This window comes from Mobula birostris, chromosome 1 (genome assembly GCF_030028105.1).
Source record: "Mobula birostris isolate sMobBir1 chromosome 1, sMobBir1.hap1, whole genome shotgun sequence".
NCBI classification, from domain to species: domain Eukaryota; kingdom Metazoa; phylum Chordata; class Chondrichthyes; order Myliobatiformes; family Myliobatidae; genus Mobula; species Mobula birostris.
In genome coordinates, this window is record NC_092370.1 from 228,361,599 (window position 1) to 228,385,972 (window position 24,374).

At 44.2% G+C, this 24,374-nt stretch overlaps 1 protein-coding gene across 1 annotated transcript in view; it reads right to left on the minus strand.

Annotated features, from left to right (window-relative positions):
- Positions 1–24,374, minus strand: part of tshr (thyroid stimulating hormone receptor) — an 83,495-nt gene that overhangs the window by 22,941 nt on the left and 36,180 nt on the right. Inside the window, exons 5-7 of the mRNA XM_072273157.1 lie at positions 23,423–23,497; positions 20,023–20,100; positions 12,678–12,746 (exon numbers count right to left, since the gene is read on the minus strand). Coding sequence (XP_072129258.1) covers positions 12,678–12,746; positions 20,023–20,100; positions 23,423–23,497 — 222 coding nt within the window. The remainder of the gene's footprint in view (positions 1–12,677; positions 12,747–20,022; positions 20,101–23,422; positions 23,498–24,374) is intronic.

The window sequence follows — 24,374 nt, forward strand, 5'->3', positions numbered from 1 at the left end:
GGGTCATACTCTGCATGGAGGTCAGTGACCAGTGGTGTGCCTCAGGGATCTGTTCTGGGACCCCTACTCTTCGTGATTTTTACAAATGACCTGGATGAGGAAATGGAGGGATGGGTTAGTAAATTTGTTGATGACGCAAAGGTTAGGGGCATTGTGGATAGTGTGGAGGGCTGTCAGAGGTTACAACGGGACACTGATAGGATGTAAAACTGGGCTGAGAAGTGGCAGATGGAGCTCAACCCAGGTAAGTGTGAGGTGGTTCATTTTGGTAAGTCAAATATGTAGCAGAATATAGTATTAATGGTAAGACTCTTGGCACTGTGGGGGATCTTCAGGTCTGAGTCCATAGGACACTCAAAGCTGCTGCACAAGTTGACTGTGTGGTTAAGAAGGCATACGGTGCATTGGCCTTCATCAATCATGGGATTGAGTTTAGGAGCCGAGAGGTAATGTTGCAGCTATACAGGACTTTGGTCAGACCCCACCCAGAGTACTGTGCTCAGTTCTGGTTGCCTCACTATATGAAGGATGTGGAAACCATAGAAAGGGTGCAGAGGAGATGTACAAGGATGTTGCCTGGATTGGGGAGTGTGCCTTATGAGAATAGGTTGAGTGAACTAGGCCTTTTTTTCTTGGAGTGATGGAGGATGAGAGGTGACCTGATAGGGGTGTATAAGCTAATGAGAGGCATTGATCGTGTGGATAGTCAGAGGCTTTTTCCCCAGGGCTGAAATGGCTAGCACGAGAGGGCACAGTTTTAAGGTGCTGGGAAGTAGGTACAGTGGAGATGTCAGGAGTAAGTTTTTTTACGCAGAGAGTGGTGAGTGTGTGGAACGGGCTGCCGGCAATAGTGGTGGAGGCAGATACGATAGGCTTTTTTAAGAGACTCCTGGATATGTACATTGAGCTTAGAAAAATAGATGGCTATGGGTAACCCTGGGTAATTTCTAAGGTAAGGACATGTTCGGCACAGCTTTGTGGGAGAAAGACTTGTATTGTGCTGCAGGTTTTCTATGTTTCTACCATTGGGATCTCTTCTGGGGAAGGTATGCCCTGTACAGAAGTAATGGGTTGCACCTTAATCTAAGGAGGACCAATATTTTCGTGGGCAGGCTTGTTAGAGCTGTTGGGGAGTGTTTAAACTAATTTGGCAGTGGGGTGGGAACCAGGGTGGAGGACTCAGGATAGGACAGGTGGTAAAAATGCAAAGATAGCGTGCAGTCAGACTGTCAGGAAGGGCAGGCAGATGAGAGGACAAAATTGCAGCCAGCAGTGTATTAGCAATGCAAAATCAAAAAGGGTAACAAATACAGTAGTCAGTGTTATATCTCAATGCACGAAGTTTAAGAAATAAAGTGGATGATTTTGTTGCACTATTACAGATTGTCAGGTATGATGTCGTGGCCATCCCTGAATCGTGGCTGAAGGATGGTTGTTATTGGGAGCTGAATGTCCAAGATTGTATCGGAGGGATAGGAAGGTAGACAGAGGGGGTGGTGTGGCTCTACTGGTAAAGAATGGCATCAAATCAGTAGAAAGATGTGACATGAGATCAGAAGATGTTGAACCCTTGTGGACTGAGTTAAGAAACTGCAAGGGTAAAAGGACCCTGATGGCAGTTATATACAGGCCTCCCAACAGTAGCTGGGATGTGGACCACAGATTACAATGGGAAGTAGAAAAGGTGTGTCAAGAAGGCAATATTATGATAGTCATGGGAGGTTTCAACATGTATGTTGACTGGGAAATTCAGGTTGGTAAATGATCTCAAGAGAGTGATGAGATGGCTTTTTAGAGCAGTTTGTCAGTGAGCCTACTGGGGGATCAGCTATACTGGACTGGGTGTTAAGTAATGAACCAGAGGTGATTAGGGAGCTTAAGGTAAAAGAACCTTTAGGAGACAGTGATGACAATATAATTGAGTTCAATTTGAAATTTGATAGGGAGAAAGTGAAGTCTGACATAGCAGTATTTCAGTGGAGTAAAGGAAATTACAGTGGTATCAGAGAGGAGTCGCCCGACGTAAATTGGAAAGAGATGTTGGCAGGGATGACAGCAGAGCAGCAATGACGTGAGTTTCTGGGGAGAATGAGGAAGGTGCAGGATAGATCTATTCCAAAAACAAAGAAATACTCAAATAGCAAAATAGTATAATCGTGGTTGACTAGGTAAGTCAAAGCTAATGTAAAAGCCAAAGAGAGAGCACATAACAAAGCAAAAATTAATCAGAAGATAGAGAATTGGCAACACACATCAAAGTTGCTGGTGAACGCAGCAGGCCAGGCAGCATCTCTAGGAAGAGATACAGTCGACGTTTCGGGCCGAGACCCTTCGTTAGGAGATGCTGCCTGGCCTGCTGCGTTCACCAGCAACCTTGATGTGTGTTGCTTGAATTTCCAGCATCTGCAGAATTCCTGTTGTTTGCATAGAGGATTGGGAAGCTTTTAAAAGCAGACTGAGAGTAACTAAAAGAGTCATTAGGAATAAAAAGATGAAGCATGAAAGCAAGCTAGCAAACAATATCAAAGTGGATAGTAAGAAGTTTTTTGAATTACGTAAAAAATAAAAGAGAGATGAGAGTGGATATAGGACCACCAGAAAATGAGGCCGGAGAAATAACAACGGGGACAAGGAGATGGCGGATTAACTAAATGAGTATTTTGCATCAGTCTTCACTGTGGAAGACATAAGCAATCTGCCAGATGTTGTGGTGTGTGAAGGAAGAGAAGTGGGTGCAGTTACTATTACAAGGGAGAAGGTGCTCAAATAGTTGAAAGACATAAGGGTACGTAAGTCACCTGGACCAGATGAACTGCACCCTAAGGTTCTGAAAGAGTTTGTGGTAGAGATTGTGGAGGCATTAGTAATGATCTTTCAAAAATCGTTGGATGCTGGCATGATGCCAGAGGGCTGGAAAATTGCAAATGTCACTCCACTCTTTAAGAAAGGAGGAAGGCAGCAGACAGGAAATTATAGACCAGATGACCTGACCTCAGTGGTTGGGAAGATGTTGGAGTCAATTGTTAAGGATGAGGTTATGGAGTACTTGGTGACACAGAACAAGTTATGATAAAGTCAGCATGGTTTCCTTATGGGAAAAACTTGCCTTATGAAGCTGTTAGAATTCTTTGAGGAGATTACAAGTAGGATAGATAAAGGGGATTCAGTGGATGTTGTATATTTGGACTTTCAGAAGGCCTTTGACAAGATGCCACACGTGAGGATGCTTACCAAGTTAAGAGCCCATGGTATTTCAGGAAAGTTATTGGCATGGCTAGAGCATTGGCTGATTGGCAGGAGGCAGTGAGTGGGAATAAAAGGATCCTTTTCTGGTTGGCTGCCAGTGACTAGTGGTGTTCCGCAGGGGTCAATGTTGGGACCACTTCTTTTTATGCTGTATATCAATGATTTAAATTATGGAATAGATGGCTTTGTTGCCAGGTTTGCAGACGATACGAAGATTGGTGGAGAGGCAGGTAGTGTTGAGGAAACAGGTAGGATGCAGAAGGACTTGGGACAGATTAGGAGAATGGGCAAGAAAGTGGCAAATGAAATAGTGTTGAAAAATGCATGGTCATGCGCTTTTGTAGAAGAAATAAATGTTCAGACTATTTTCTAAATGGGGAGAAAATACAAATATCTGATATGCAAAGGGACTTCGGAGTCCTTGTGCAGAACACCCTAAAGGTTAACTTCTAGGTTGAGTCGGTGGTGAGGAAGAAAATGCCATGTTAGCATTCATTTCAAGAGGTCCAGAATACAAGAGCAGGGATGTGATGCTGAGGCTTTATAAGACACTGGTGAGGCCTCACCTTGAGCATTGTGAACAGTTCTGGGCTCCTCATCTAAGAAAAGATGTGCTGGCATTGGAGAGGGTCCAGAGGTGGTTCACGAGGATGATTCCGGGAATGAAAAGGTTATCATACAAGGAACATTTGATATGTCTGTACTTGCTGGAATTTTAAAGGATTGGGTGGGGATGGGGGGATCTCATTGAAACCTTCCAAATGTTGAAAGGCCTACAGATGGTAGATGTGGACAGGATGTTTCTCCTGGTGGGGGAGTCTAGGACAAGAGGGCACAGCCTCAGGATAGAGGAGCGACCATTTAAAACAGAGAAATTTCTTCAGCCAGAGGGTGGTGAATTTGTGGAATTTATTACCACAGGCAGCTGTGGACGCCAGGACACTGGGTGTATTTAAGGCAGAGCTTTTTTGGTTCTTGATTGGATATGGCATCAAAGGTTACAGGGAGAAGGCCGGGGAGTGGGGCTGAGAAAGGGGAGAAGGATCAGGCATGACTGAATGGCAGAGTGGACTCAATGGGCCAAATGGGCTAATTCTGCTCCTATGTCCAATGGTCTTATGGATCTGGACCCTAAGATCCCTCTGGTAATCTACAGTACTAATAGTCCTGCTATTTACCCTGCTCTTGACCTTCTGAAGTGAATCACTTCACATTTTCGGGTTGTACTCTTACTGCCACTTCTGAGCCCAACTCTGTAATCTGTCAATGTCCCAGTGTAATCTACACTATCCACCAACCTTTGTGTCATCTTCAAGCTTACTCAGTGGAGGAACTCAGCAGGTCAGGCAGCATCTGCAGAGTGAAATGGACAGTCGACATTTCGGGTCGACACACTTCATTATGGACTTGTCAGAGGTGAGGGGAAAGGCTGGAGCAAGAGCTGGCAAGTGATAAGTGGATCCCGGTGATGAGGTGAAGAGGGCAATAGGCAGATGGAAAAGTGGAGTGTAGGAACAGTGTCAGTGGTAATAGATGGAGGCAACAAAGGGGTGAAAATGATGGAATCTGATAGGGAAGGTAGGTGGAATAGTGCACTGAATAATGATGGGGGGGGAGTGGGCAGCTGGGAACAATGGGAGACGGGACCCCGTGGGAGGAGAGTGCGAGTTGCTGGCCAGATCCAGTGGGTGGAGGACAGGAAAGAAAGAAGGTGATTAGGGTCAAGGGGTAGTGTGAGTACAAGAAACTCAGCAGATCAGAAGGACCTCCAATGCACAGAACATGCCGTCTTCTCATTATTAAAATCAGGGAAAAGGCAAAAGGCAAAAGGCAAAAGATCCTGAAGGCACATATTCATCGTTCTAGACTTAACCACCAGACTTAGGAATACTAGCTCATAGTTTTGCTCTTGTTGCACTATTTATTTTATACATTCTTATAGTAATTTTTATGTACCGCTTGCCGCAAAACACCAGATTTGATGATGTGTCAGTGATAATAAACCCGATTCTGAGAGAAAGGAAAAGACGGGGAGCAGGTTACTTGAAATGGGAGAACTGAACTTCTAGTGTTGTTTGGTGTCAGGCTTGCCAGCAAACACGTACATGCAATACATGATAAATACAGAACAAATTCTATGTATGTATATTAAATCGTTAAATTAAGTAGCTCAAAAAACAAAAAATTTAAATGTAGTGAACTCATGTTTGTGGGTTCAATGTCCATTTAGGAATCGGATGACAGGGGAAGAAGCTGTCCTGAATCACTGAATGTGTGCCTTCAGGCTTCTGTACCTCCTTCTTGATGGTAACAATGAGAAGAGGGCATGTCCTGGTGGTGGGGGGTCTTGATGATGGAAGCCACTTTTCTGAGGCACTGCTCCTTGAAAATATCTTAGAAACAGCAAGGGCTAGCACTCCTGACAGCCACAGACAGGAGAGGGTTACAGAGCGCAGTTCCGCTGTGTCCAGCACGAGAACCACTGGTGCCTTTGACAAACATGACTAAACCTTCTCCTGGTATGGAGGCTCCAAGCACAGAATTGGAAAATGCCGCAAGGGATTACCCAAACTCAGCCACCCACAGTGGGCACAGTCCACCCACTGAGGACATCTTCAAAAGGCGGTGCTCAAGAAAGTAGCACCCATCATTACGGATCCTCACCAGGACATGCCTTCTCATCATTACCATTAGGGTGGAGGTACAGGAGACTGAAGACACACACTCAGTGTTTTAGGAACAGCTTCATCCCCTCTGCCATCAGATTTCTCAATGGTCCATGAAAACTATTTTGCTTATTTTGCACTATTATTTACTTTTATATATATATATTCCTACTGTAATTTTTAGTATATTTATATATATTAAACTGCAGTCCAAATGCAAATTTCACAATATTTATCAGGGATAATAAATCTGATTCTGAACTAGAGCTGAGGACACTTCACACAGTTCTGAACTCTGCAGGTGACACAACGCTTGGAAAAGTGGGAACAAGGGAGGAAAACATTCCCAGATTCCTAGAGGATACAGGCAGTGGAATGTAGGAGATGAAGTCAGCTCAGAGGAATTTGAGGTGGTTCAAGAGGGTAGGAAAAAGTCAGGAGAGCCAAAGCTTACAAAATGGTACAACGTTTAAAAGGGAGCAAGAAATATTATAGGAGATACCTAACCAGATAGAATTAATTCCGTTAGACAGCTAAGTGTGTGATCTATGTCTACATGGTCATGGAACTAGCCTGTCAATGGATTAAATTGACGGGCTAGTTCCATGACCATTGAAATCACACCTAGCAAGAGCAAACTTTTCTTCCATAAGGGTAATTGTGAACTGGAAAGGAGTTTAGAAAAACAGTTCAGTGAGTGGTTTAAGGATGCCAATGCTGACAATGGTTTCCGAGCTCTGAGAAGTTAATTAATGATATTCCCAGCTGTCGTAATGGGAATCCAACTCATGTCTCTGGAAGCAAAGCATGGAGCTACGTTAACTATTTACTGGCAGAAGTAAATCGTGCTTCTTGAGAAGGTTGATTTCACCAGCCAGATGCTTAAAGAGGGAACAGTGTCTGTGATTATTCTCCTCACCAGTACTGAAAATCCAATCCCAGCTCCTCATGACTGCTACTCCAAAGCCTTTTGCAAATGTCTTTTTAAACATGGCTAGTGTTAAGAGTGCATCAATTCCACTAGAAACCTTGGGGCAGTGTGGTGCCAGGGTAAATAAACCCTCACCTGGCTTCGCCTATCACCTTTTAGCTAGTCCTCCTTCCCCTCCCCCCACTGTTTTATTCTGGCATCTTCCCCCTTCCTTCCTTTCCAGTTCTAAGAAGGGTCTTATTTCTCTTCATAGATGTTGCCTGATCTGCTGACTTCCTCCAGCATTTTGTGTGCGTTGCTCTGGATTTGCAGCACCTGCAGAATCTCTTGTGCTTATAAATAAATCTCCTTTCCTTTTAAATCTAGCAACTTTCCATCATTGCCTGCTGTTATTGCGGCGACTCTGTCAGTTCTTGCAATGGTTCTTTGCTCTCTGTACCTCCTAATTCCCTTTCCAAGTTGATCAGACAATAGGCACCCGTTAGTTTCATGAGATTGTGGATTTGCGCCTTGGAAGGTTTCCAGGGCGCAGGCCTGGGCAAGGTTGTATGGAAAACCAGCAGTTGCCCATGCTGCAAGTCTCCCCTCTCCATGCCACTGATGTTGTCCAAGGGAAGGGCACTAGGACCGATACAGCTTGATACACTGGTGTCGTCGCAGAGCAATGTGTGGTTAAGTGCCTTGCTCAAGGTCACAACACGCTGCCTCAGCTGAGGCTCGAACTAGCGACCTTCAGATCACTAGACCGACCCCTTAACCACTTGGCCATGTGCCAACACAATAGATCAGACAATAGTGTCCTATAGAGTCACGGAACAGGAACAGGCCATTTGGCCCAATGGGTCCCTCTGGCTATCAACCACCAATTTACACCAACACGTAGAAACAAGAGAATCTGGATATGCTGGAAAATCAGAGTGTCATACATAAAATGCTGAAGGAATTCAGCAGATCAGACAGCATCTATGGAGATGTTCTATCCTTCATCAGGACTGGAAAGGAAGGGGAAAGAAGGCAGAATAAGAAGGTGGGGTAAGGGGAAGGAGCTCGAGCTGGAATATGATAGGTGAGGCAGGTGAGAGGGAAAGTAGGTGGGTGGGATGAAGTGAGAAGTTGGGAGGTGATAGGTAGAAAGAGAAAATGGCTGAAGAAGGAATCTGATGGGAGAGAAAAGTGGAGCATGGGAGAAAAGGAAGGAGGAGGGGCACCAGAGGGAGGTGATAGGCAGATGAGAAGGGATCCAGAATGGGGAATGGAAAGAAAGAGAAGGGGTAGAAATTACGGGAAGTTAGAGAAATTGATGTACATGCCACCAGATCGGAGTTTACCCAGACAGTGTATGAGGTGTCGTGCCTCCAACCTGAGAGTGGCTTCATCATGGAGGTAGAGGAAGCAATAGACCAACAAGTTGGAATGGGTATGGGGATTGGAATTAAAACGGTTGGCTACCAGGAAATTCTGCTCGTTGAGGGTAGAGCAAAGGAATTCAGTAAAAGTGGTCTCCCAATCTATGTTGGGTCTCACCAATGTAGAGGCATTTATGCCAAGTCCACGTTATTATCTCCACATTCCCCCCCCCCCCACCCCCAAATCCTACTCATCTAAATCTTAGTGGTAATTTCCAATTGTCAATTATGAGGGCTATTGACTTGGGCAAACGCAAGCAGGCTTTTTCCTTGTAGGTTAGGGGTGAAAGGTGAAATATTTCTGGGGAACTTCTTCACTCAGAGGCTTGTGCAAATGTGGAACAAGATGTGGAAGTGATGGTTGCAGGTTTGATTGCAACACTTTAGAGAAGTTTGGTGGCGTAGTGGCATCAGTGCCGGACCTTGGGATGAAAGGTCCCCAGTTTGAATCCAGCCGGCTCCCCTGCACGCTTTCCATCCGTGCTGGGTTACAAGCTGGTGATCTCTTTGGAAACTCACCCGGCAGAAGGCAATGGCAAACTACTGCTGTGACTTGCCTTGTACGCGGTTCCCCACTACATCAGAGCGGCGTGGAGGGAAATCGTCCGCTAACCGGAGAAACTCCAGAGGCGACGTACCTTTCCTTTGTATTGAAGTATATAGTATACATGAATAGGAGGGATATTGAGAGATGTAATCCAGGTGTGGGTCAATGGGACTAGGTGGAAAACCAGGATGGCATGGATCAGATGGGCTGAAGAGTCTGTCCCTCTACTGTGGTGTTCTATAACTCTTAGTTAACCACACATCATCAGGAGGGACCCAGAGCACTCAGGAGAGACTCACATATTCACAGGGAGAACATGCAGACAAGACCAGAGGTGGGGATTGAACACTGGTGTATGGTGCGGCTCAGCTAACTGCGCCATTGAGATTTACGGGCAAGTCCTGCTGTGCTGAAAAGTCACTTGTATTCTCTGCTTCTTCAGGTGACCTCAGAATGTATGATGGAATCAAGCTGCAGACAACATATGGCTAGGGTCAACGCTGTAGAAGATTGCAGTAGTCCACTGTGCATGGAAAAATCCCAGTAAACTGCGGTCTGCTGCTTGAGTAATATTACCTGTGGGATAGAGACTGGTCAAGGTACCGGGGTGGTGTCAAACCCCCTTGTCTTTCTTCAAACCGTTCCATCCATCCCAGATTTGATTGATCCTCTAAACTCTCAAGGATGGATATCCCCAGTAGTAGAACAGTTTGCACAGCCAGCCTCTGGTTTAGACATCATTCAATTTTTCACTGGCCTGACAGACTGCAATGTCTTATGTTCTAGGGACTATTCTCCAGGATTTACCAGGATGACCATAAGACCATGAGACGCAGGAGCAGAATTACTCCATTCGTCCCATCGGGTCTGCTCTGCTATGCTATCATGGCTGATTAATTTTCTCTCTCAAGCCTATTCTCCTGCCTTCTCACTGTGACCTTCGACACTCAACTCCCCTACTATAGGAAACATCCTCTCAACTCTATCTCAGCTTTTCCATATTTGATAGGCTTTACTAAGGTTTCCCCCATCATTCTTCTAAACTCCAGCGAGTACATGCCAAGAGCCATCAGATGTTCCTCATACGTTAACCGTTTCATTCTCAGGATCATTCTCCTGAATCTCCTCTGGATAACAGGCCCAAAACTGCTCACAATACTCCAAATGTGGACAGACCAAGGCCTTATTAAGCATCTGCACTACATCTGAAACACCGCCTGGATGAGAGGATGGACAAACTTGGTTTGCTTTTCCTGGAGCAGCGGAGGTTGAGGGGAGACCTATTAGAAGTTTATAACATTATGGCAGGCACACAGAGACAGCGAATATTTTTTTCAAACTGTGTAATATTAGAGGCATGACCTTATCTTTGATTGGTTGAATTAATACTATTAAGATGATTATTTTACCTAAATTTTTGTATCTATTTCAGGCAGTATCAATTTTTATCCCTAAATCTTTTATTTGATATTATTGATTCTAAAATTTCTTCATATATATGGCAGAATAGAAATCCCAGGTTAAGTAAGAAATATTTACAGAAATCAAAAAAAGGTTGTTTGGCTTTGCCGAATCTTAGATTTTACTACTGGGCAATCAACATTCGATATTTAATGTTTTGGACACAAGAATTGGATGAAACTCAAAGTCCACAATGGATGAATCTCGAGCAGGAGTCTGTACAGGGTTTTTCGCTGGCTCCTATTCTAGGAGCTGCACTTCCCTTTGCACTTACTAAATTAAATAAACAAATGATAAATCCAATAATTAAACATGCAATATGAATATGGTTTCAATTTCGTAAATTCTTTGGATTGAACAAATTTATCCTGTCAAGTTCTATTACATCTAATTTTTTCTTTCAACCATCTAGAATTGACCAAGCTTTTTTTTTCCTATGGAAGACAAAGGGAATAACATGTTTTCGTGATTTATTCATGGTAACTGCTTTATGTCTTTTGAACAGTTGTCTAATAAATATAATTTGCGTAGATCACACTTCTTCAGATTAGAAACTTTTTGAACACTCTTTATCTACCTTTCCAATATCACATCAGATTGAAGTTACAGAAAAAATTTTTAGGTTTAAACCCCTTTCAGAAGAGTTTAATAGCAATTATTTATGATCTGGTTACAAAAATACGTCTAGGTACATCTGAATTAAGTATGAGTGGGAAAGAGAACTTCAAATATCTTTATCTACAGAGAAATGGGAAAAAATTCTTCAATTAGTCAATACTTCTTCAATGTGTGCCAGACTCGCCTTGATACAGTTTAAGGTGGTTCCCATGGCTCATATATCCAAGGATAAGTTAGCTTGATTTTATTGCCATATAAATCCTGTGATAGGTGTAATTCTGAGGTAGCTTCCTTGACACATATGTTCTGGTCTTGTCCTCTTTTAGAAAAACATTGGAAAGATATTTTTGATATTATTTCAGCAGTTCTGCATATTGATTTACAACCTCATCCTATAACTGCAATTTTTGGACTACCAGTGATAGACTCTAGTTGTTTATCCATGTCAGCTTGTCGTCTAATTGCATTTGTTACATTAATAGCCAGAAGATCTATTTTATTTAAATGAAAAGATTCTAATTCCCCCACTACATTTCAATGGTTTTCCCAAACGATAGCATGCCTAAACTTGGAAAAAAAATTAGGAGTGGTACTATGGATCCCTTGGTTAAATTTCAAGAAACTTGGAGGCCACTTATTCAATATTTTCATATGATGTAAGCTGACCCTTTCTGAATCCTTTGTAGTAATTTTTTTTGTTCATGTATAGAGGAGCAGAGTTAACAACAAATAATTTTAGCCAAGGTAATATGACAGCCCAAGCTTTGTTTGTTTTTTTTCCAGTTTAGTTTCTTTTTAGTTTAGGGGGTTTTCTTTTCCTCTTTTTATAAAATATCTTTTTCATGGTCAATTACAATGAGATTGGGAGGCTAAACTATATTTGCTACTTGGAATTTGAGCTTGTACATGTTATTATTGTAATCCCGATCTCTATGTATCATTACTATTATTGTTAAGTTTAATTTTGAAACTTAACAGAAAGATTGAAAAAGAAAGAGGCATGCACTTGAGGGGAAGGGGTGAAATTCAGGAGTAAGAGGCTTTTAGATAAGCTGTGCAGAGAATGGAGGGATATTGATCGTGTGTAGACAAAAGGGATTAGTTTAGTTAGGTGTTTAATTACTAGGTTAACTAGTTCATCACAACATCAAAAGGCCTGTCCCCTCAGTTCTGCGAATCTCCCATCCATATCCTACCTCGTTTCCACTGGAATATTGTCCTCATTATACAGGTTTCACAGGATACACGTCTGCTGGCAGTCACATCTCTACGTTGGCTGCTGCTTGGGTCACTTCTCCTGCACCTACCTTACCCCCACTTCTTCCCAATTCTCTCCCCTTCCTCCTTTTAGGAATCTGTCACCTATGAGTTCCATATTGTTCAATCCCACTTCCCAATTCTTCTGCTGAAGTGTTGGGATTGTGCCATGGGATATCAGATCCACAATGCACTACGGCACAGAAACAGCCCCTCCGCCCATCTAGTCCATGCTAACCTGTTACTCTGCCTAGTCCCATTGACCCACACTTGGACCCCACCCTACCGTACTCCACCCATCCATGAAATGTACTGTTCAAACTTTTCTAAAATGTTGATATCAAGCCCGCATCCACCACTTTCACTGATTCCGTATTGTCTTATAATGCTTTATGCTCTAAGTTCTGTAACTTCAAAGCAATGCATGTTGGACTTCCAGCGACTACTAACAATGTAAACTAACTTTGTGCCAGTCCTTAGGTGCACTCTGTGAGCCGTAAACCAGGCATCTACTTTGCACCCTGTTCGATAAAGGTAATACCTACACAGCATCTAGTTTGGTTCCATTAAAGGCGTAAGCTTGGACCTTAGTGAAGCCGTTGTTGTAGAGCTTTCTGTGAGGAAGGAAACACAACAGAAGCCATTAATCTGACAATAAAACACGCTTCGAAGTTCAAAGTAAATTTATTATCTAAGTGCATATATGTCACCAGATATAACCCTGAGATCCACTTCCTTGTGGGCATACTCGACAAATCCAATAACCACAACAAAATCAATGAAAGTCTGCAGCAACTGGATATTGGTTTCCAAAATCAAGTTCCAGTTCAAGTTTATTGCCATTCAACCATACACATGTATACAGCTAAATGAGATATCATTCCTCTGGTGACAGGATACAAAAATATGCTGTGTGTATAGTCACACACAACACATATAGTTACAATGCAGCACATACAGCCACAAAGTAATATTAGCACAAGTCCCTAAGTGACATGGCCTGAAGATTGACAAGCTGACATAAAGTGTGAGGTACTTATTTATCTAAGACTGTATAATGTTACTGTTACAATATATATTATGGTGCTATTATAATAAAACAATCAGTCGCATAAATATGTGAAACAGCAGCAATAAAAGATGAAAGGTAACTGGTGCAAAATGAGAGTGTGTCTGTGAATTGGGGAGTAGGTGGGGACAGGGGTGGGGGGTGTTGGCAGGGCATTCAGAGAGGGTGTACACGTGTGTTGAGTGAAATCTAACATCCTTGGGGGGTGGGTGGGAAGAAGCTGATACCCAGTCTGACACTTCTGCTTCCTATGAGGTTGGGTGAGATTAAATCTAGGGGTAACACACATAAAAGTTGCTGGTGAACGCAGCAGGCCAGGCAGCATCTCTAGGAAGAGGTGCAGTCGACGTTTCAGGCCGAGACCCTTCGTCAGGACTCTCGGCCTGAAACGTCGACTGCACCTCTTCCTAGAGATGCTGCCTGGCCTGCTGCGTTCACCAGCTACTTTTATGCGTGTTGCTTGAATTTCCAGCATCTGCAGAATTCCTGTTGTTTAAATCTAGAGGTCATAGGTTCAGGTTAAAGGTGAAATTTTTAAGGGGACCCAAGGGAGAACTTAGAAACATAGGAACATAGAAAACCTACAGCACAATACAGGCCCTTCAGCCCACAAAGTTGTGCCGAATATGTCCCTTCCTTAGAAATTACTAGGGTTACCCATAGCCCTCTGTTTTTCTAAACTTCTTCATTCAGACGGTGGTGCGAGTGTGAAACAAACTGCCAGAGGAAGTGGTGGACGCAAGTTTGATTACAACATAAGACAATAACACATAGGAGCAGAATTCGGTCATTCAGCTCATCAAGTCTGTTCTGCCACTCCATCATGGCTGATCCCGGATATCACTCAACACCATACACCCGCCTTCTCACTATGTCCTTTGATGCCCTGACCGATCCGAAAGTGATCAATTTCCACCTTAAATATACCCACGGACTTGGCCTCCACCGCATTCTGTGGCAGAGCATTCCACAGATTTACTACTATCTGGCTAAAATAATTCCTTCTTACCTCTGTTCTCAAAGGTCGCCCCTCAATATTGAGGCTGTACCTTCTAGTTCTGGATACCCACACCAAAGGAAACATCCTCTCCACATCCTCCCTCCACACCTAGTCTTTTCAACCTTTGGTAGGTTTCAATGACATCCCCTGCATTCTTCTAAATTCTAGTGAGTACAGGCCTAAAGCTGCCAAACACTCCTCATATGTTAACCCTTTTATTCCTAGATCATCCTTGTGAACTTCTTCTGGATTTTCTCTAATAATAACACACCCTTTCTGAGATATGGGGCCCAAGACTGTTGACAATACTCCAAGTTTGCCCTGACTAGTGTGTTATAAAGACTCAGCATTATCTCATTTTTATATTCTATTCCCCTTGAAATAAATGCCAATATTGCATTTTCCTTCTTTACCACAGACTCAACCTGTAAATTAACCTTCTAGGAGTTTCGCACGAGGACTCTTTAGTCCCTCTGCACCTCTGATGTTCGAACCTTCTCCCCATTTAATCAGAATCGGGTTTATTATCACTGGCATGTGATGTGAAATTTGTTAACTTAGCATCAACAGCAGTTCAATGCAATACATAATCTAATAGAGAGAGAAAGAAAATAAAAATAACAACAATAAACATGTAAATCATTTACAATATACATATATTGAATAGATTTTTTTTAAAAGTATAAAAACAGAAATACTGTATATTAAAAAATAGTGATGTAGTGTCCAAAGATTCAATGTCCAGTTTGGAATTGGATGGCAGAGGGGAAGAAACTGTTCCTGAATTGCTGAGTGTGTGCCTTCAGGCTTCTGTACCTCCTACCTGATGGTAACAGTGAGAAAAGGGCATGCCCTGGGTGCTGGAGGTCCTTAATAATGGATGCTGCCTTTCTGAGACACCGCTCCCTAAAGATGTCCTGGGTACTTTGTAGGCTAGTACCCAAGATGGAGCTGACTAGATTTACAACCTTCTGCAGCTTCTTTCGGTCCTGTGCAGTAGCGCCCCCCCCCCCCCATACCAGACAGTGATGCAGCCTGTCAGAATGCTGTCCACAGTACAACTACAGAAGTTTTTGAGTGTATTTGTTGACTTGCCAAATCTCTTCAAACTCCTAATAAAGTATGGCCACTGTCTTGCCTTCTTTACAACTACATCAATATGTTGGGACCAGGTTAGATCCTCAGAGATCTTGACACCCAGGAACTTGAGACTACTCACTCTCTCCACTTCTAATTCCTCTATGAGGATTGGTATGTGTTCCTTCATCTTACCCTTCCTGAAGTCCACAATCAGCTCTTTCGTCTTACTGATGTTGAGTGCCAGGTTGTTGCTGCGGCACCACTCCACTAGTTGGCATATCTCACTCCTGTACGCCCTCTCGTCACCACCTGAGATTCTACCAACAATGGTTGTATCGTCAGCAAATTTATAGATGGTATTTGAGCTATGCCTAGCCACACAGTCATGTGTATATAGAGAGAAGAGCAGTGGGCTAAGCACACACCCCTGAGGTGCGCAAATGTTGATCGTCAGTGAGGAGGAGATGTTATCACCAATCCACACAGATTGTGGTCTTCCGGTTAGGAAGTTGAGGATCCAGTTGCAGAGGGAGGTACAGAGACCCAGATTCTGCAACTTCTCAAACAGGATTGCGGGAATGATGGTATTAAATACTGAGCTATAGTTGGTGAACAGCATCCTGACGTTGGTGTTTGTATTGTCCAGGTGGTCTAAAGCCATGTGGAGAGCCATTGAGATTGCGTCTACCGTTGACCTATTGTAGTGACAGGCAAACTGCAATGGGTCCAGGTCCTTACTGAGGCAGGAGTTCAGTCTAGTCATGACCAACCTCTCAAAGCATTTCATCACTGTCGGTGTCAGTGCTACTGGGCGATATTAATTAAGGCAGCCCACATTATTCTTCTTTGGTACTGGTATAATTGTTGCCTTTTTGAAGCAACTGGGAACTTCTGCCCATAGCAGTGAGAGGTTGAAAATGTCCTTGAATACTCCTGCTAGTTGGTTGGCACAGGTTTTCAGAGCCTTACCAGCATCATTTTCCAGTGGTCCAATATCAACTCTCACCTCCCTTTTATTATTTATATAACTGAAAAAAAACTTTTGGTATCCTGCTTTATATTATTGGCTAATCTGCCCTCATATTTCATCCTTTCCTTTCTTATGGCTTTTTTAGTTGCCTTTTGTTGGATTTTAAAAGCTTCCCAATCATCCAACTTCTCACTCACTTTTTCTATCTTATATGCCTTTTCCTTGGCTTTTATGCAGTCCTCCTTAACTTCTTTTGTCAGCCACAGTTGCTTACCCCTGCCATTTAAGAACTTCTTCCTCTGTGGGACATATCTATCGTGCGCCTTGTGAACTATTCCCAGAAACTTCAGCCACCTCTGCTCTGCCATCATCCCTGCCACTATCCTCCTCTAATCCACCTGGGCCAGCTCCTCTCTCATGCCTCTGTAACACCCTTTATTCTACTGCAATACTGATATATGTGAGTTATGCTTCTTCTCAAATTGCAGTATGAATTCAATCACATTATGATCACTGCCTCCTAAGGGTTCTTTTACATGAAACTGACTAATAAAATCAGGGTAATTACACAACACCCAATCTGAGATAGCCTTTCCCTGAGTAGGCTTAAGCACAAGTTGCTCTACAAAGCCATCTCATAGGCATTCAACAAATTCCCTCTCTTGCAAACTGACACCAACCTTATTTTCCCAATCCCCCATTACAATTGTCATTACCCTTATTACATGCCTTTTCCAGCTCCTTTTATAATTTCAACCCCACATCTTGGCTACTATTTGGAGGCCTATATATATTTCCCATAATTGTTTTTTTTCACCCTTTCAATTTCTTAACTCCAGCCACAAAGATTCAACATTCTCTGTCCCTATGTCATCTCTTTCTAAAGATGTAATTCTATCCCTTATCAGCAGAGCCACATCACTACTATGCCTTCCTGCCTGTTCTTTCGATACAAATTATATCCTTTGATATTAAGCTCCCAACTATGGCCTCCTTTCAGCCACGTCTCTGTGATGCCCATAACGTCATACTGACCAATCCCTAATTACGCCACGAGTTCGTCCACCTTATTCTGAATGCTGCTGGTGGCATCCGTTAGTCTTGCGAGACCATGGATCTGCGCCTGGATTCTCCAGGGCGCAGGCTGGGGCACGGTTGTATGGAAGACCGGCAGTTGCCCATGCAGCAAGTCTCCCCTCTCCACGACACCAATGTTGTGCAAGGGAAGGGCAAGAGTTGATACAGCTTGGCACCAGTGTCGTCGCAGGAGTTGCCAGAACGAGGTTGAAGACAACGTCGGACTGCCTTAGGGACTCCAGCTCCGGATTTGTCCTCAGGGTTTACTCCAGAAGCCTTTCCCATGAGTAGGTATGGCCGCAAGGCAGCAGTGGTTTGAAATCAGAGTTTTCTCTCTCTTAGATGGACTGCCTTCCTAGGCTGACAAGTTCCATCTATCTGAAGCACTGGTTTTAAGGCACCAGGACCCGCCTTCGCCCCTTCTCGTCAGTAGAAACAGTTCCGCCGGGCTTAGAGGCTAAGCCGCACGAGAAGGCCAGGGGTTGGACTTGGTTGTCAGAGGCTATTTGAGTCGCGTGCTGTGAGGAGCACTTCTTAGGTAGTGGGAGCTTGTCCCCACCACTGCTCCTATGAGCATTTAAATACGACACCTTCAGTTCTGCATTCTTCACCCTTTTCAATTTTGCCTCTGTGTTACAACTTAGCTCTTTGCTCTGTCTGCCGTTGTTCCCAATCATTGGCTTGTCCTTCCTTACATTCATGTTACACCCATCTGTAACTTGCAAACCCTCTGGCTCATCGTCAGCTCTATCATACTGGTTCCCATTCCCCTGCCATATTAGTTTAAACAACTCCCAACAGCTCTAGTAAACCTGCCCTGTAAGAACATTGGTCCGCCTCAGATTCAAGTGCAATCCGTCCCTTTTGTACAGGTCCCACCTGCCCCAGAAGAGGTCCCAATGACCCAGAGGTCTGAATCCCTGCCCCCTGCTCCAATTCTTCAGCCATGCATTTATCCACCACCTCATTCTATTCCTATCCTCACTTTCCTGTGGCACAGGTAGCAATCCCGGGATTACTACCTTTGCAGTCCTGCTTCTCAGCTTCCTTCCTAACTCTCTGTATTCTTTTTTCAGGATCTCCTCCCTTTTTCTTCGTATGTCATTGGTACCAATATGTTCCACGACTTCTGGCTGCTCACCCTCCCTTTTCAGGATGTTGTGGACGCCTCCAGAAATATCTCGGACCCTGGCACCTGGGAGGCAAACTACCATCCGTGTTTCCTTTTTGCGTCCACAGAATTACCTATCTGTCCCCCGACTATAGAGTCCTCTATTACTGCTGCCACCCTCTTCTGTTCCCTACCCTTCAGAGCCACAGGGCCAGATTCAGTGCCAGAGGCACAGCCGCTGTTGCTTCCCCCAGGTAGATCATCTCCACCACCCCCCTGACCCCCCAACAGTACTCAATATGTTTGTTCAGGGGGACGGTCACAGGGGTGCTCTCCACATTTAAGAGAAGTTTGGATGGAAGGAGTATGGAGGGCTATGATACAGGTGCAGGCCAATAGGACTAGCTAGAATAACATTTTGTCATGGACCGGATAAGCTGAAGTGACTGTTTCTATGTTGTTGTGCTCTATGATTCTATCTATTTGCACACTATTGTTCAGTGAAGTTTCCAATAATTGTCGTACAGCTGCTTCTGTATTCTTCTACAAGCTTCTTACTTCTGCAGTCGTCACACCACTTGAATCTGGCTATTTCATTGGTTAACTGTTAGTAATGGAGTGTGTTACCTTTTCTTGTCTGAGCTAATGAAAGAAAAATGGAGGGCTGTGTGGGAGGGAAGGGTTAGACTGACATGAGAGAGGGTTAAAGGTCAGCACTACACTGTGGGCTGAATGGCCCGTACTGCGCTGTACTGTTCCATGTTCCAGTTTGTGTTTAAGGTGACCATAACTCCTTCGTAGTTTGTCCTTTTCTTTGTTTTTGTAACACACTATAAACAGCCGTCAGCAACAAGTTTTACACCTCATCCTTGACGTTCAAACTTCTGCACTGTAAAATCACCAAGATCCAACAAGCCTGGAACAGTCCCTGCCCTGTTGGTCACCTGACGTCTACCTCCATACCTGGTGAACTGCTTGGGCGATATACAACACTACACACATATATATAGCCAGACATCACAGACACTGGGCCTCTGGTCTCCAGTCCTTTGAGGTTGTGCTTTGATGCAGCCTCCCCCCTGACCTTGGCACCACGGGTAACCCTACCAGGAGCCAAGCTCTTAGAGCACTGCTGTCTGGATCTCAGAACTCACAATCCTCTTCACCATGACAAGGTGACGATCCTTGGAGAAGACAGTATATAATGAAGTACCACGGGCAGTAGCAGAGGTTGATAGATTCTTGATTAGTAAAGGCATCAAGGGTTAGAGGGAGAAGGCGGTTCAGATGGAAACTAAATTGACCAAATGGTTTATCTCTGCTCCTATGTCTTATCAACTTAAGATCTAAGTGTGTCTTATTATCTTATGATCTAAGTGCCCCTGGGAGAGGTCTTTGCTTGTGTTACAGGGAACCACTAAACTGGTGCAGCAATCTCAGACATCTAGCGCTGGGCTGGAACATGGTCTCTTGGGAAAGGTTGATGAAAGTGAAACGACTGCCGGGGTCTGGTTTACCCCATACCCTCCCCTCCATCCACCCCAGCCCTGGGTATCCATTCAACCAGGAGCTCCTGTACTTACAGAGTGAGCGATTCATTGCCCAACCCACCGAAGGCGTTGGCAGGAATGGTTGAAATGAATGGATTGTCAGCGATTTCACTGGAAAAGAGAGAAGTACACACAGCAGTCACACAAGGCTGTCCCAGGCTATCAGTGAGCAAGCAGGCAACTGGATCAAACTCGAGTCCACCATCGTCAAAATAGGATCTTGTAATTGACTGAATGGAGATCAAAAGGATGGGTGTAGGGAGGGAATCTCATCAAAACCTACTGGATTCTGAAAGGCCTGGATGGTCTGGACATGGAGAATATGGTTCCATCAGTTGGGGATATACCCTTACAATGAATGGACATCCATTTAGAACAGAGATGAGGAGCTATTTTTTCAGCCAAAGGGTGGAATTTGTTGCCATGGAGGGCAGTGGGGACCAAATCATTTGTGTATCTAAGGCAGTGATTGAGAGATTCTTGTTTGGCAAGGGGGTCACAGCAGAATAGGGCTGACCAAAAAAAAACCACGAATGAATGGTGGAGCAGACACGATGGGCTGAATAGCCTAATTCTGCTCCTACCCCTATGATCATTTGGTCACTTCTGAAATGCTGGTTTCACCTCTGCCTCTTTGATGTGTATTCCAGGTCCTTACCACTCCCTGGATGAATGGAGTCTTGCTCAGACCCCCTCTATGTCTCACACATCCCACTTATGTATACTAAGCACATCCCCACTTCCTCACCCACCCAACTTCCTCCTCTCAACTGACCAGTTTCATCCCCCCTCCCTCGCCCACCTACGGTCTCCTCTCACCTGGACTTACCTATCATCTGCCAGTTTGTGCTCCCTCCCATCTCCCCGCCTTTTATTCTGGCTTCAACCCCAGTCCTGATGAAGGGTCTCGGCCCAAACTGTCAGCAGTTTATTCCCCTCAGACACACTGCTTGACTTGCTGAGTTCCTCCTGTAATGCTATTACAGTGACTCGGGTTCAATTCTGCCGCAGTCTGTAAGAAGTTTGTGCGTTCTCCCCGTAACCGCATGGGTTTCCTCCTACATTCCAAAGATGTAGCGATTAGTAGGTTAATTGGTCACATGGCTGTAACTGGGTGGCACGAGCACGTTGGGACAGAGAGGCCTATCACCGTGGTGTATCTCTATACAACTTTAGTGTGTGTTGCATATAAGACTCAGGGTCTGGTGCAGTGAGGCACTGAAGTTTTAGAGAGCATATCAGCCCCCCCCCCCCCATGGGAATGACAAATGACACCCATGGCTGTTTGAAAAGACTTTGTAAGAAATTTTAAACTAAATTATGAAAGTCTTGTCCATACTGCACCAGCCGCCGCCGCTGGGCTATAAACGTGCAGGAGCAATGTGTGGTTAAGTGCCTTGCTCAAGGACACAACACGCTGCCTCAACTGAGGCTCGAACTTGCGACCTTCAGATCACTAGTCCAATGCCTTAACCACTTGACCACGCGCCAACACTGTTAGATAAACACACATTCCCTCCAACGATTCCTCAACACTGCGAAAATAATTCCACCAATCCTACCACACCCTATTCGTTTCTGTTCTATAGGCCCTCCCATCCAAACATAACGCTTAAACATAAAATAGCACTTTAATTTCCTCTTCAACAGTCCTGTTTGCTCTCTAAATATAGTTTAATCTTATGCCAGGGTTCAATGTGCTAAGCTTTAACTCATAAGTCGTACCGGCCAAGCAAGGTCTTTGCTCAACCTTTAAACATTTTCTTCTGTTACTGATATTTTTGACTGCTGGTTAAGCATGACCTTGATTTTAAAATGGCATATCGAATTGAATCCAGCCAGGTGTGTGGTGTTGCACTTCGGGAGGACAAATCAGGATAGGACTTAAGACCGTGAACGGCAGGGCACTGAGTGTCTGTTGGAACAAAAGGACCTGGGAATACAGATCAATAATTCCTTGTAAGTAACGTGACGGACAGACGACAGGGCCGCAAAGAGAGCTTTTGGCACATTGTGCTTCATAAATCACAGCACTGAGTACAAGAGTGGGGATCATAATCCAAAATTCTTGAATTCTGGGGCAGGAGCAGAGGGCATGTACTAAGTCCCCTTTATCCACCTCACAGCGCCAGTATTCAGGGGTGTTTTTCAAGCCTAATCTATGTAACCTTACTGGAGTCCAATAGAAACGGTGTAGGATCTTAAACTGAATAAGGCACACGCTCAGGTCAGTGGTGGCGCCAGAGATTTTTTCTTGCTGGTGCTACGGTGAGGCTGAATTCCCTAGAATGTAGGAGAATCAGGGGAGGTCTCATTATGAGGAGTATGGATAGGGTGAGGGGCATTTTCCCTTCAGGTTGAGTGAGTCTAGAACTGGAGATCATACTGTAGGTTTAGGGTGAAAGGTAAAATATTTGTGTGGAATATCCTTTACTCAGAGGGCGGTGAGTGTGGAGCAAGCTGTCTGCGGGGTTCAATTGTAATCATTGAGAAGTTTGTATAAGTACATGGACGAGAGGGGTTTGGAAGGACACGGTCAGGATACAGGGACGAGGCAGAAGATCGAGTCAGCATTGTTAAAGGGCCTGTTTCTGTGCTGTGCTCTATGTATCAATGACTCACCCCTGTATCCAAGTCTCTCTATAATCTCCTCCAGCCCTGAAACCCTCTGAGATCTCTCCACCACCCCAAGAGCATCAGCGCCCATCATCCAGTACTGGCAGTCTTGCATTTAACCTCCTTGGCCCCGTTCTTTGGAATCTCCCCCTCAGCCTCTAATCCTCGCAATCCTCCTTGAAGACACTCTGTAAGATCTGAGGACACAGGAGACTGGAACCTGGAGCAAAAAAACAAACTGCTGGAGGAACTCAGTGGGCCAGGCATCGTCTGTGCAGGCAGAGGTGCGGTCAACATTTTGCACAGAAGAGATTCTGCAGATGCTGCAAATCTTGAGCAACACCCACAAAATGCTGGAGGAACTCAGCAAGCCAGTCAGCATCTATGGAGGGAAATAAACTGTTGACAATTTGGCATCAGGCCCTTCATCAGGACAGACATTTACCAGTTCTGTTTTATTGAATGCCATGAAACAATTTTTTGATGATTATTACAAGCAGTTTGAAAAGAAAAGTTTTTAAAATGGAAAAATTAGCATTACATTGTATTTCAGGTCACCTTTAACCTGGGTAACCTCTGTAAATAAATATAAACCTGCAGATTCTCTTTGATTAGATGAGGTTCCAATTCCTGTCCCCATCACCCTTGTGCTGCCCACTGTAGGACTTTGACAGTACAGTAAAGCCAAAGGGCTGATGTTTCTGAGTTTGTCCTACAATTACATTGCAATGCACAGGTGAAGGAACTGCAGGGGCAAGGTGACTCCTTCCCAAAGACGAGTCTGCAATCCGCCAACGCAGAGAAGAAAATGACTTACATTAGGAAGTTCACATCGGTGGAATGGATTTTCGTCAGGTCGGGAAACCTGGCCAGGCCAGTGTTGAAAATCCCACTGTGAACAGAACAAAAACACACAGCGTTAGTGGAAGGACTTCAGGTCCATTCATCATGCTCCAAAAAGGGAAGAAGTGCTTGTATTCCGATCTCACCTTTCACTCTGAATCAGGTCATCCTAAAGCTACGAGGCCCTTGTTGTAGTTTGGGATGTGTGACAATCGATAGGTGCACATGATCAGTATTATTGATCGGTACACATTCATCCAATGTGATCAGTCTCAGAACATATTTTATACAATCAAGAAAGCTCACCAATGCCTCTACTTTCTGAAGAGCCTGAATGACTATCAATACTCACGTTCTTCTACAGATGTGCAGTAGTGAGCATCCTAACAAGCTGCATCACTGCGTGGCAAGGAAACTGCACTGCAGTGGACAGGAAGGTTGGAAAACGGGTAGTCAAATCTGCCCAATGCATCACGGGCACCGACCTATCTGCTATTGAAAATGTATATACAGAAAGGTGCTAGAAAAAGGCCAGCAATTTCAAGAAGCATTCTATCCACCCTGCTCATGGACTGTTTGTCCTGCTCATCAGGGAGAAGGCTACCCAGTATCCGACCACCAGACACAAAACCAGCCACTTTCCCCAAGCAGTAAGGCTGATCAACACCTCCACCCAATAACCAACCCACCATACCCATCACCACTTTATCATTTCCTGTCACAGTCACATTATGTAGACACCTCCGTGCCCAGTGTCATTTTATGGACATACAATCAATGTATACAAGCTATCTCATGTATTTATTTTATTGTTATATTCTTTATCTTTTTGTGCTGCATCGGATCTGGAGTAACAACTATTTTATTGTCCTTAACACTTGTGTACTGGAAATGACATTAAACATTAAACAATCTTGAAACTCTGA